We start from the raw sequence: 14,892 nt of genomic DNA, 5'->3' as shown, positions 1-14,892 counted from the left end.
ACTTGTCCTGGTAAAGGCAGTTAACAACTAAATAATGGAGTTCTGCAAACATCAAAGAGAGAGGGTATTTCACAAGCTTTTGACGCTACTCCATTTAGCCAGTTCAAACTTCTGTATGCTGGTGAGAGCTGGGTTGTTAGTCATTCCATTGTTCTTGATTAACATTAGGTGTTAATGGCCCTTTTAAGAAAGTAAAAATAGCTTTCTTATACTTGCATTGTTCCTTTTGTATTGTCTGTGTATTCTGGATTGATGTCTGATATAGTACATTTTCACAAATTTTTAATGCTAAAGCAGATATCTTCAGATGTCCTGTAGTTATGCAATTATAAAGTGGCTATATGATGATTCAGTGTACCTAAGAGTTCAAGTAGAGGCAGAAAAGAATCTCAGCCGAGTGAAGTGAGCCAGCCAGTGAGTTTGGGGATGAGACTGGAATATCTCATAAATCTCTTCCTCATCAGACATAATTCATTTATATTTGCCTTGAGAGTGATTTGTTAATCCAACAGGAGCTGAAATGGGAGGTTTAACATTCCAGAATGATTGGAAGATTGTTTGTTTGTTTATTCTGCTAAAAGAATTTGCTGCCTTGGTTCATGAAGGTTTCTATAGCAGCCATATTCATGTCAAAGAGACTGCACTGAGTATAAATAAAAGTTTGATAAGTAGACAAGACAATACAGACCAAAAATTTTACAATACATTTATGTCATCTGTGACTCAGCCTCATATTGTTCCAGGCCTGTGTGACTTTCTTTCTATGTTCTTTTCCATGCAATTACAATTATGTCCTCTGAAGCTTTCAAACTTCAGAAAAAAAGACAAAAATTCCCCATAAAAGTATCCTACATATCCTAGTGTCGTTCCAAGTGTTGGAACAATACTTCAGCATGCTCCATACATAAAAGTATCCTAAGTCATACTGTGCTTCAAAGCGACAAGCCCATTCTTTAGAAATTCTCCTTTTATGTTCCACAGAAGAAAGAAAGTCATATGCATTTGGAGTAACATAAGGGTGAGTAAATGAGGACAGAATTTTCATTTCTGGGTTAACTGCCCCATTAAGGAATTCATTGAATCGTGTAGATTAATCAGATCCAATGATGCTTTTAGGCAAATTTGTTTTTTGAATCTCTCCTAATGTTGGACAGTTAGAAAAATCATTCTCATAAAATAAACAACTCATTGTCATTTATGATAATTATTTTATGACATAAAAATAAAACTATATGTACTTGGCCATTTTAGCAGCACATTCCCGTTACTACCCCTTATGATTGCACATTCAACATAAATTCCTTGGAATGTTTCCTCATAGCTGGAGGAAGTTTTGATTTATTGGTCTAACAGTATTTGCCTGCCTTGCAAATTATCTTGCACGAGTTCCCCATTACCCATTTCCCCTTACCAGTTTGTTTGATCAGACTGTAGTTGCGGTTGTGTCTGTACACTGATTTCACAGAAAGGCTGTGCAATCACAGTTGCACAACTTCTTTAGACATAAATCCATTCATTAATCTTGGTTTAGATATAATTGACTGCCCACACAATTCATTTTTGACATCTAGCAAACTAGCTAACCTTTCATGCGGTTTAACATCTTACGTCAGGTAGTCTGCGTTAGTCTGAGTTTATTGAAAATGTGACCTTTCTTCTATTTTTATTCTGCAGTTGTTTGAAATCACAGTTCCTATCAAGCAAGGGACCAAGCCAGTTACCATAAGCTTCGCCAACCACACTTCCTGCAGCTGTTTGTCAAAACTGGATGTGTACCGACAGCGACACTCAATCATACGAAGGGCCCTACCAGAGTAAGTGTTCACATTCCTTCAAATCTCCCTAAGCACTATTTTTAAAGTGTGTACACCCAAATGTTTTATGTCAAGAGTTTAACATGCTATATACTTTAATTTTACAGTATTCTCTCATTTCTCTGTCTTTTGAATGTTCGAGGGGTTAGAATAGAATGTCAGTGTTAGACTAACACTGTGTCTACACGGGGCACAACGCCATAACAGCTTAAGGCTGTCTACACTGAACGTGACAAATCATCGTTCCAAATCCATTTGTACTTTTGTCAGAAGTAGCACAAGCGAATGGAGTTAAGAGACCAGTGTAGACCAGTAGTAACTAGAACAGTGAATCAGTTTATTGTCACATCCATGTGTAGACAATATCACTGATTATAATGGGTATAAGAGTGGCATTTTGAGTATCAGTATGAAACTATAGATATTTCCTTTGAAGGTTGGGAACATTTTAGCTACGTTCCATTGTCTAGTCAGTCACCTAAATAGGCAGCTCCTAAACATCATGGAACCTCATAAGTGATCAATTTGGAGCCCTCTAGGTAGCAATGCTGCACAACACATAAGAGACTAGACAAAATTAGAATGTTGGGTGACACTTTATTTTAGTGTCCTTGTTACTCGTAGTTACTATAGTAATAACTACAAATGATGCATAATTGCATGTAACTAACCCTTAACCAAACCCTAATCTAACCCTATCCCTAAAGTAAGTACATGTAGTTGATATTACTCAGTACTTAAATGTATATAATTACACTGAAACAAGTAAACCTTAAAATAAAGTTGTTTTTGGAGAATGCTGCTAAAGATGCGGTCACATTTCCCATTGTTCGTCAAATTTTCAATTTTTTTTATTTCAATAGGAATCCATGCAATAGGGAATTTTGAGTAAGGGAGAAAAATGTCTATTTCGCAAGGGGTTCAAGCTGGTCACGTGGTTTCCCAGTTTTGACCAACACAAAGCTGCTTGATTTTAAAATGACTTCTGTGTGTGCATCATACATCACTACACTATCGACATAGACACTGGTCCTAATTTGCGCTAATGTGACTTCACCTTAAGCCTATATAAGCTAATAATCTAATTAATATTAAAACAAACACAGTAGCACATACAAATATTGACCTTTTTAATCCCTCTGAACTTTTTTATTAACACTTATTTATAATTAATATAATTATTTGAATTAAAAAGTTTGTTTACAGTAATATTATGATAGGGTAACTTATATGAGAAATGAAGTATCACTCCAAGACATTCAAGATATTGACTTTATATTGTATACCAAATGTGCTTTGGCCTTGTGTAGCATCTCATCAGCGGATATGTGGCTGCACTAATGTGTGTATTTTGGATGTAACTGCACACCCAATGACGTACAGTAGCTCATCAAATTGATTTTCATATTGGCGGTATGGTGTGGCCACCTATTGTTAAGGCTGACAGAGAACTTCCTGTTCATCTGTTTTTGTAGGAATTTCGTCAGGAAAATCCCTGTAGAGAATCGTAATGAACTTACCGTGCAGTGTACAGACTTGATTAACTAATCAGCACCGACATGTGAGCTACAAAGCACACACATGTATATTATTTTGTTGCCTAAAAAGCCTATATTTATGTTATTTGTAACAGGTGTTCAAAAAAAAAAAAAAAAGGGAAAAAAAGTTAAATTAATTTTAAGCTGGTGGTACCTAATTGTTAATGCTGATAGCACCCAATTTATGGGTTTGATTCCAGGTATTTTTGACTTAAACCTTTGGAATTCATGGTCTATCTCTGCTTTTAATATATTATAAGCTGCTTTGGATCAAAGCATTAGCTAAACGATAAGGAAACGGTTAATAGAACTTGCATTTTATGCATTATGCAATGCATATTAATTACAATATGGATGAAAAACTAGATATTCAGATTTAACCATTTTAGGGTTACTAATTAGGTTGTGATGACCCCCTTGATTCATACCGCTTGTACATTAAAAGGCTTACAGTAGTTCAGAGAGTATTTATTTCTTGCTTAAACTCAAACCAATATTGCCCATTATAGATCACACTGTATCATCTTAAAGGGAACCCCTGGTGTTAAGACTTGTATGGCTTAATATAACGTAAATGATGTCTCTTACTGAAATATGTAGTAGAAAACCCATGAAAGATTTCCGTTATTTAAAAAATCCATTACATATTTGGATCGATTTGGAAAATGGGAGGCACCATTTTGTTTAGGTGCACAGTGTGTGACGTCAAATGGTTGCACTCACTGAGCGACTGACACAGTCCTATTGTTATTTTTACCTCAACACAACTCGGAATATAATATAAGATGCCACATTGTGCAGCTTTTGGTTGTAATTTTCAGTCGATGAGCCACAAGAGAAGCGATGTAAGTATTTACTGCTTTACTAGCGATAGGAGGAGAAAAGAATGGGAAGTTGTGCAGAATGTGGACGAATAAAAACTTCCTAACTGCGTCTTTGTTCTCTTCACTTTAGCCCTGATGCTTTTGAGGCTTTTTATCTGTATGTTTCAGTGCAACGGTAATCTAGTAATACATACAAGTCTTAATATCCGCGGGGTTCCTTTTAAAACCCAGTCAGCCTTTTCAATTTGAGCGCAAAATTATTGATGATGAAAACATCGAGGACATGCAATGTCTCTTTGGCTATTCGTCCTGTTGTATGAGTGACTTGTTAAAATCGTCTGATCACCTGAATGCATACACACAGTTAAACGTGCTGAGAAGATGCTACTGTTTTATGCGATCACAGATATCTCGTGCATCACAGCGCACGCGAGCTTTAGGCAGTCTATCTCAATCGAGATGTGTTATAGGCTTACCTTCGTCAGTCTCCACGACAGGCGCGGCATTTGGTTAAAGCCTACGCTTATATCCATCGTTCTTTCAGTAGCTGTGGTCTACTAAATGCCTCAAAGTCATCAGGGCTAAAGTGAAGAGAACAAAGACGCGGGTCTTTAGGAAGTTTTATTCGTCCACATTCTTCACAACTTCCCATTCTTTTATCCTCTTATTGCTAGTAAAGCAGTAAATACTTACATCGCTTCTCTTTTGGCTCATCGACTGAAAATTACAACCAAAAGCTGCACAATGTGGCATCTTATATTATATACCGAGTTGTGTTGAGGTAAAAATAGCAATAGGACTGTGTCAGTCGCTCAGTGAGTGCAACCATTTGACGTCACGGACTGTGCACCTAAACAAAATGGTGCCGCCCATTGTCCAAATATGTCGTGGATTTTTTAAATAACGTAAATCTTTCATGGGGTTTCTACTACATATTTCAGTAAGAGACATCATTTACGTTATATTAAGCTATACAAGTCTTAACACCAGGGGTTCCCTTTAAGCGTATCTAAATGCTTAATGTGATACACAGAGCAACACTGATGGCTTTGAGTTTTAGCCACCAGAGATAAAGAGAGAGACAGAAAGTTATAAGCCTAAACATATTTTTTTCTCAAGTCCCCAAACCCAATTTATTTTTCTCTGATACCTTCGCCTCTTCCCTTGCCGCCACAGTGAAGGATAAAGGAGTCATTCTAATGAGAGTAGGGTGGAGCGGAGACACACAGCAAGAACCGTGAACTGAGAAAGATGATGAATCAACTCTGAAACTCAAATTTCTCGCCACATCAGTTTGAAAGTTCAGCTGAGCTAAAGTTTTCTGTAATGCTAAGCTTAGCATATTCAGCATTTTTATATTATGCAATACTTATTACTCATTATTTAATGTACATTCAGTTCTGAATTTCATGAAACTCATATATTTACATACACTGTATATTCATAACTGAATGTGTATAAACTGATAATTTAAGCATTATATACATATCTAACTGCTGTTTTAAATCTGATTATCTGATTTAATATTTAGTAAATATTTCTTATGATATCAGTGGTATACATTTTCTTGTAAAATTTTTCTAAAATGGGCTAAGAGAGCTCCTAGATGTTGGGAAACCCAGTTTTAGATCATAAAATGCGAGTTCCAATCACAAACTACTAAACTATCACTTTTTTTCTTTGTGCAAATGAATTTAAAGGGTTCACCCAAAAATGAAAATAAAAAAATAAAAATTTAAAGCTTGGAGGAGCCAGGACATTATTTAATGTAACTCCGATTGTATTCGAAAGAAGAAAGTCATATACACCTAGGATGGCTTGAGGGTGAGTAAATCATGGGGTAATTTTCACTTTTGGGTGAACTATCCCTTTAATGCTGTTGTACAAAATCAATAACACACTGTAGTTTGTGCTACATTGTGGTCATTGGCATGGCTGTGCTGTGATGTCATGTTTTTGCATGCCAGTAACCATAATATAGCTCGACATCTAGTGTGTTTTTGCATAAACATTACAGGTGTTGATCTCATAAAACATCCTAGAAATGAGTTGTCTTGTACAAAATACTGTCTTGAATAGAATGGGAACCCTGAGTCTGTTTTCTATCATTCAGTATTTTTTTTTTAGAATGAAGCACAGCCCCTGTTTTCAACCCTGCGTTGTTCCCTCGCATACTTTGTGTAAATGTTTATCATTTTATCCCCTCACAGAACGAAGGATTAGCCCATTCGCCTGTTCGTGACAGAAGTCAACGTGCTAAACAGTGACTCATTGGCACGTGTACTCAGAGAGAAGGAGAGAAAAGAGTGAAAAAGACTCATTAGTAATGTAGCTTTGTGTGCAAAAACAGCTCCTGCTCTTTCTGTGTGGAGGAAACGTATCGATCCCACATGTGTGGCATTGGAAGCCAGTACGTTACGCCATTGCTCAGAGATCTGTTTGCAAACAGGAGGGGAAGCATCACAGAGATGTTGGCTGTTTTGGGAAAGGCAGAGAGAGTGACATTCTTCGGAAATCGGCCTTTACGCATGCAGTGCGGTGCCGCCATTCAACATTTAATGACTTTGTTTTGCAAAACACTCCCTGTCAGATCGAACAAGAACGGCATTATGTCAGTAATGAAACTAGATGAACTAGTCAACAACTTTTACTTGTTATCTTTTAATGCTGGTTAGTCATTTGCATTGTATATTTGGTGCTGTAAAGTGTATTCAAGGCAAAAATGTGCATTTCTAGCACTGTTATACCAGTTGAGCTACAGTAACTTCATTATAACTAACTAACTAACATCATGCACTGTAAAACTCAGTAAGTTCAAAACATTTCAGGAAACATATTACCTCAAAACATTTAAGTAAACTAACAATTTTTTTTAAGTTAATAGAACTTAAACTTTTTTGTGACAAGTGGGGCGGGGCCGAGAGCCATGGAAGCAGAGCAAGGCCAGTGTGGTGCACATGTGTTTCTTATTAACAATCACGTCACCGGCATCCCTTCACTCACCCTTCTCAGCCTCACCCAACTCATCATGATGTTAATTACATACAGTTCATTTACATAAACATCACATTCAGATCTTGGATAAAGGTTAGATAGCAAATAACACATGCTATTATAACAATCAAAAAGACTGTCATTATATACTTGCATGTATCAAACAGCATACAGTATATATGGTCTTAAAAGTTTTGCAGCCCATCCTCAACCTAACCACAGGCTCTACTCTTCACCACAATGGTAACCCTACAAAATTAACATAACAAACCCCCTGTAAATCCCAACATAACACAACATTAAACACTAACTTATGTCTCCCTATGCTAATCTTGTGCAAAAACACACAAAATAACACTTAATTTCAACATATATATTTTCCTTATACAGCCTGACGCAAAGCATGCTGATAATTAGAAATCTGCTGCAACTCAACTCAATCATATTAAGTTCAGCTTACTACAATCAAACTTTGATTTCATGCAACTTTTTCATATTAAAGGATTAGTCCACTTTCAAATAAAAATTTCCTGATAATTTACTCACCCCCATGTCATCCATGATGTCCATGTCCTTCTTTCTTCAGTCGAAAAGAAATTTTGATTTTGGATGAAAACATTCCAGGATTATTCTCCTTATAGTGGACTTCAATTGGCCCCAAATGGTTGAAGGTCAAAATTACAGTTTCAGTGCAGCTTCAAAGGGCTTTAAACGATACCAGATGAGGAATAAGGGTCTTATCTAGCTAAACGATTGGTCATTTTAAAAAAAAAATAAATAAATAAAAAATGATATGCGTTTTAACCATAGACACTCGTCTTGAACTAGCTCTCTTCTTCTTCTCTATTAGAATTTTGGCAGTGTAGACACTGCTAAGTGTATTACTGCCCTCCACAGGTCAAAGTTTGAACTAGATTGTCATATACAATATGCTAGTGCAAGTCTATAACAATTAGTTCAAACTGCGTCTATGGTTAAAACATGTATAATTTTTTTATTTATTTATTTTTTAAAATTACAGATCGTTTCGCTAGACAAGAACCTTATTCCCCATCTGGTATCGTTTAAAGCCTTTTGAAGCTGCACTGAAACTGTAATTTTGACCTTCAACAATTTGGGGCCAATTGAAGTCTACTATAAGGAGAATAATCCTGGAATATTTTCATCAAAAACCTTAATTTCTTTTCAACTTAAGAAAGAAGGACATGGACATCTTGGATGACATGGGGGTGAGTAAATTATCAGGAATTTTTTTTATTTGAAAGTGGACTAATCCTTTAAGTACAATGAACTTTCATTATTATTTGAGTGAAATGAACTCATTTCATTTAATTAATTAGACTGTTCCGTTTTACAGTGTGGTGTCTACAGATGTCTTGAGAATTTCAATCTAAGTGTTAAAAGGGATAGTTCACCTAAAATTGAATATTCTGTCATCACATACTCAACCTTATATGATTTCAAACCCATGAGTCTTTTGTTCATCTTCGAAATACAAATTAAGATTTTTTCAATGAATCCTGAGGTCTTAATCTTAGTCTTCTGGAGAGACACAATCACTTTATACAATGAAAAGATTTAATTTAGGCTTTTATTCACATTGTTCAACACTGATCAATGCACATCAAACATGGATAGGAAGCTCAACCATACTTGACTTGCAAGAACAAACCTATTGATTCTCGCACATCAACCAAGCACGTTTGATCTTCCGTTTACTATATCTGATGTGCTCTGTGTAAAATAATGACAGGATTTTCATTTTTGGTTGAACTAAACCTTTAATTATTCATCTAAAATGTTTGCATGTCAATCAAACCATGTTAAATGATAAAAAGCAACTCATGAGTCCCTCAGTGAAGAACTGGAGAAAAGAACTGTTTATTGTTATGTGTTTCAGCGCTGTTTTTTCTTAAGCCATCCCCTGTCAAAGTGATTTGCGGTAAGGGAGTGAAAAGGAAAGAGGCATCATCCCCCCACAAAGTCCTGCACAGCCAGGCCTTGCTTAAGAAAAAGCAGATGTGTTCCTAGGGCGACCTGCACTGTGGAAGTGTGTTATATGTTGTTTTGGTTTCCTGGACACACTGAGGCTTCATCTCCTCATTCCTCTCGTGCTTTCACGCAAGTGGGGACAGCATAACATCTGCGCATGTGAGGATGTTGCTTTTTAGAGACTGAGAGTTCAGCTTTACCTTCAGCTGACGTCATTTGCACACAGTCTGTCTTATACACTGTTTTTAATTGTTTACAGCTGTAAAGGTCAACACCCATGTTGGGGACTTGCTTTGGTCTGTGTTTCATATTGTGCTTTCTGAATTCTTCTTGAATAAGAGTTTTTCATTTAATCTGACTCCAAGGCCAGATTAATTCAAGATCACTCCAGGTCAGCTTTGAATGCTTTTAGCTTGATTCTAATCTTATATTTGGAAAAATCCTGCCCAAACGTGTGCCATCTGATAAAGACAAGGGCACTCTGTGCCGTCAGGAGGGTTAAGGCAGGGTGGTCCGCTTAAAGCACCCGGCTTTGGACCTCAAGGTGTTAACAAAGTCTCACCGTTCCCGCTGTTTGTTGTGATGGAGAAAACATGCATGTTTAACCTCAGATGTGTGGTCTAGAGTGTAACATAGCATATAAACGCTATTGGTGTTATCAACGCTTGTGCAATGAAATGGCAGAGGGCTGGTAGTGATTATCAGCAGTTGGCTCGTTGTTGTGTTTCACTTTCTCTCACTCTGTATTGTTTGGGAGGTGATGACTCACTATGGTAGGAAAGTAGAGACTCTCCGCATCACATCTCAGACTGTTACCTAATGACTTTTGACCCCCAGATGCTCTTTACATGCCAATATGTCTGTGAATGTGTTTTTCATCAGTTCATCAAGATTTTACTATTGTTTTTCCAGTCTTTCTCGTAAACTACTTATTTAACAACTTCTCTAGAAATAACTTAACACACAAAGAATGAATGAATACGTAGTTGTTGTTTATACATAGTCAGTTTGGAGGAAACTGCAAAACACCATCCAATTATTCCATTATTTTGTTAATGTATATAGTATACAACTTCAATCCCTGTAGTCTTCTATACCTTCTATACTGCGTTGTAGAAAAGCTCTTGCAACCACTCCATCAATTACAAAGGAAGTTATTTAGTTTTGATACGGTGTAACCTGACTCAACTGTAGGCTGTTTACAGTTGCCAAGCAAGCAATGCCGCATGTTGGCGCATTAATTTAGATGTACGTATTTCAGTCAGGTTAAGGCTTCTAATGTGGCTCGTCCAATCATGTAATGTATTACTGTTTTCAGTTTGTTTTAGCTAAATGTTGCATATGATTCATTTGTTGTGAATAATCTTTGTGCATTATGTCCAAGTGCATAAAAAAAAAGAGAGATTCATTTTTACAGTATTGAATTCACTGGAGTGTCAAAAATACTAATTACACCATGGTTATGTCGTGTAAAACATTATTTTCCAGAAAAAAAAAAAGAAAAAAAAACATATTAATGCCTATACCTTTATAAAATCACTTAGACACCACTTACTGCTTTATACTGTTGTAAATATCTCTCGATTACACCACTGATTTCAATCTCTTGCACAGTTTGTATTACTGGAATGTTTAGCAGTCCATTATTGTAGGTATGATAAGTAGTGTTTTTAGCTTTGAGAAACAGAGTGAAGAGGTTGTGAAATATGTGTTTGTTTGAACAGCCGACCTTGATTTTGGTATCTTAATGTGATTCAGAGGGCAGGCTGACTATCCCTTGTAGCACAGTTTACATTAACATATGGAAAATGGATATTTATAACCTCTTTAGCCTTTTAAATGTAAATCAGTTGAGCTGCAGACCTCTTTAGAGCCCCCAGCAAAGAAAGTATCAGCTCTGTGTAACAAACAACATATGGGCTTTACTGACCAGGCACTTGAATTACTGTAGAGGTGGGAATGCGGATTTGTCTCAATGCGGCCTAGGGACGTGTACGACAGTGTTGTCGTATTAGAAACATGCTCTCGAAGTTATCCTAGCTTATATATTATCTTCCTGACACCTTGCTAGACTAAATGGACTCGTCTGTTTTGCGTTACGCAAGGTGCAAGTGCACCACCTCGCGTGGACCATATCATAAGTCCTTTTTATTCCCCCCCCTCTGTTCTCAGGAATGTGTTGTCTTATGCCACTGAGCATATGGTAATTGAAAACACATTGAGAACCATGTGCATGTCTAGTTTACCACTGAACCATTTCAGGGCTAGTCGGCAATTTGCTTTATTTCATGGTTCTGATATTCAACAACCTGTTTCTCTTTTTCTAAGTAAACAACTCACAACACTAATCATGCCGACATCTGTTTGAATAGTGTGCGTGGTATGTTTGAAGTTTAGAATGCTTACTGGCCTAATATGTAATGGTGTTATGATGTGTTGTGTCATAAAGCTTGTTCACAATAGGCAATATCAACACTTGTGTCAGTTACATCTACTGTTGCTTTTGTTACCATAAACAAGCGTATTCAATGGTTACTCCAGTTTTCATTATATGCCTTCAGGCAGGCAGCAATATTCTGATATTCTGGAGTATTCGACTCAAATTCATTTACTTGTTTGCAGTCAGAAAAGCAAACAAACTTAGATTTTTACACACCAGGTCCAAACCAAATTTTTGAAATCTTTGCATGTTGCCAATTGTGTCTCATGCATCTTGTGGGATGGTCACAAGAGGTTAGTTTTCAGTTTTCCATTCTCTGTTCTCTTTCCACATGCATGCACTGTATATTAGTAATTAATTAATTACTGATATATCAGTCAATATTGGATATTTAAATGTACATGCTCATTTCCCTTATTTTTACATTTTCAATAATATTTTATATCATCTGATTTTAATTTAATTTCAAAATTTTATAGCGCTGTTAAATATTTTGCAAATTGATGAATAATGAATATCCATTTTTCATTTTCATACTGTATATTTTAGAGCTGTGATGCTTAAATAAATTTTTAAAGGCACAATATGTAATATTTTTGGATTAAAATATCTAAAAAACCATTAGAACAATATTAGGCCTTTATATTGTGTTGACTTTTGTACTTACATTACCCAAATGTTTCCAACAATGTTTAAATCCAGAGAAATCAGCTATTTTAACCAGGACACGGACCATTTTATTGCGTCGCCTGTCAATGATGTCATATCCGCGTTACCCTCAATTTCCAGTTTTACTTCTATAGAAACCATGAAAACATCAAAAACTCTTTAATATATTTTGCGTTTTATTAGACAGGTGAACAACTGTTTGGATACATTTATCGTCAGAAAACGAATCATTGTTATATTGCTCAACACGGTTAGTCTTATTGTTTGAATCTCTTGTTTTCTTGATTTATGGCGAGTATAACATCTTTGTACATGCCTCAGAAACAATGCTATTTTGTCAATTGGCTAACATAGCCACAGTAACAGTAATACAGAATTTTCTCCATCATATATTTTAAAATGAATTGCATGCCATTTAGGCAACTGCCACGATGCCACGCTCATTCACGGCATCATCGTTCCACGCCTTCGTTTTGAATAAGCGACCTCTAGCGGCGAAAATGACATATTGTGCCTTTAACATTTAAGATGATGGATATTTTCTAGTGTTTTATTCTTAATTTATGCTGAAAAAATAGTGTAGAATTTTAATATTGGCCATTTATTGTTATCAGCCATAACATGAAAATCAGTTTATCAGTATTAGCCAGAAATTGGTGCAACCCCAAATAATGGTTATTTCCTGTGTTGATGCTTACATCATTACTATAACAACTGATACATATACACTGCATATTGACTACAAACAAACAGATCAGATTTCATCACTTTCAAAATTAAAAGTGTGGACAGTCAGTCCTAAAGATCAGATCTGAAACCCAAATCAGATTTGTGTGCAGGGTGAATAAACCCTTATTGACATGCAGTTCTACATGGGTAATATATCACCCATGCTGTCTAGATGGAAAAGCTGTGATTTCATGGACAGCCAGACAGGAGGGATGATCTATGCATGAGAATAGTCCTTCTCTGGACCTGATCCAGCCTTGGGTCATGCTAACTGGTCCTGACCTCTCACCTTTTAGCCAAGGGAGGTTAATGATAGTGGACCTGTAACTGGAGCTGTTACATCCGAGTCAGTTCTCAGCAGGGTGTAACATTGAACACACAAACACACACACACGCTCGCATACAGACACACATATCGTCCCCTTGAAATTATAAAGTTCTATCTACATTCTTTGAGATATTGAGCTTCAAAGATTTTGCATTCCATATACCAAAAACTATATGGGGAACAAGTTTCTTTCAAACATGAAAATAACAGGGACCTTAAATGTATTCTAAATATACAATCTCAAAATCCTCTCAAATTTGTAAATGGATTTTTGGAACAGGTCAAACGCAGATATAACCTTCTAATTCAAAAAAAAAAAACACTTTTCACTTGGAATTATAAGGTTCTATCTGGCAAAAAATTAATTGAAGCAATAATTTTCAAGAAACACAAACAGTTTGCTTATAATTTGTTTTAAAACATAAAATTAGTGTTGTAACAATGTGTTGACATGCATGAGAAAGTTAAATTTAATGGTTTTTATGATATTTCTTATTTTAAATGAATATTTTTTTCTTGTTCAAGTTAAGCATAAAAGGCAGTGCTAAATATTTTGTCCAGTGTAGATGTTAAATTTAGGTAGGAATATGATGGGTAATTTAACACATTATTGCAGGAACCATTTAAGTTTAAGTTTCCTTTTGTTTAGACAGAAAGCAGCTACTGTAATTCATCTGACCAGGACTTTATTCCACAGAACGTGGGACAGGTAAAATGGCTTTCTCTTTAGACATCAGTATGGCTGAAATAACATGCTAACGTTTATTGTTGTAATTAAGACCCCACAAATTAAATTGAGTATTTGACCTTTAAGGCTTAATATTGCAAAATGTAAGACATTTTAAGACTAAAAAAACTGCAAGAAAACAGACAATGCTTCAGCAAAGGTGTTTAACAAAGTTTAATAAACATTGAAGAATGTTTCACTGACTATATATAATTAAAAATATTTCACATTGAGAATATTTAAATTACTTCAACTATGCAACAACTCAGTTTTTACCAACAATGTAAAATTTAACATTTCATCTCGCTTAATCTAGTATACACTTTAATCCAGTATGCCGTAGCGTAGAGCTTTATAGCTATACAGCTCAATTAAATTACACAGGATGGATTAACAAGGTTAAAACATAACCTAATATATACATAACTTCCCCTCGTATGACAATGACATGACTGGAATAAAGCAAATAGACTACAAAACCCGGACCTATCCTCTTAATAGCACTGCTGGCTAACGTTAGCGTGGTGTCTAACTGAAAATAACTCCTCAGCAACAGATACAGCAAAACACACAAAAAGACTGTAATTCCCTGGAATTTGGGCTGCTGTCATTGACAAGATCATAAATAAAATAGTCGATCATGAGGGTTCTAATAAACATTGCGTTGTGTGAAATTTAGTCTTCTCTTTACCGATTTAGCATTTTTCTGGGCTCTCTTCCGCTATCGCAGCAACATGACAAAGAACACTGATCCTGATTGGTCCTCGTGTGTGCATTCGAAGTGCTGATTGACTCACGCAGATAGAACCTTATAGAACCAAGTTAGAGTGCGACTTT

At 35.9% G+C, this 14,892-nt stretch overlaps 1 protein-coding gene across 4 annotated transcripts in view; it reads left to right on the top strand.

Moving 5' to 3' along the window:
* The window catches only part of vegfc (vascular endothelial growth factor c), a 45,076-nt gene that overhangs the window by 15,844 nt on the left and 14,340 nt on the right, over positions 1–14,892 (top strand). For all 4 annotated transcript variants that reach the window (XM_051899383.1, XM_051899365.1, XM_051899390.1 and 1 more), the window contains one exon: positions 1,675–1,814. In XM_051899383.1, the coding sequence (XP_051755343.1) occupies positions 1,675–1,814 (140 nt within the window). The remainder of the gene's footprint in view (positions 1–1,674; positions 1,815–14,892) is intronic.

This window comes from Ctenopharyngodon idella, chromosome 1, assembly GCF_019924925.1.
Source record: "Ctenopharyngodon idella isolate HZGC_01 chromosome 1, HZGC01, whole genome shotgun sequence".
In the NCBI taxonomy this organism is placed as follows: Eukaryota; Metazoa; Chordata; class Actinopteri; order Cypriniformes; family Xenocyprididae; genus Ctenopharyngodon; species Ctenopharyngodon idella.
This window is presented reverse-complemented; position numbering and strand designations above follow the sequence as displayed.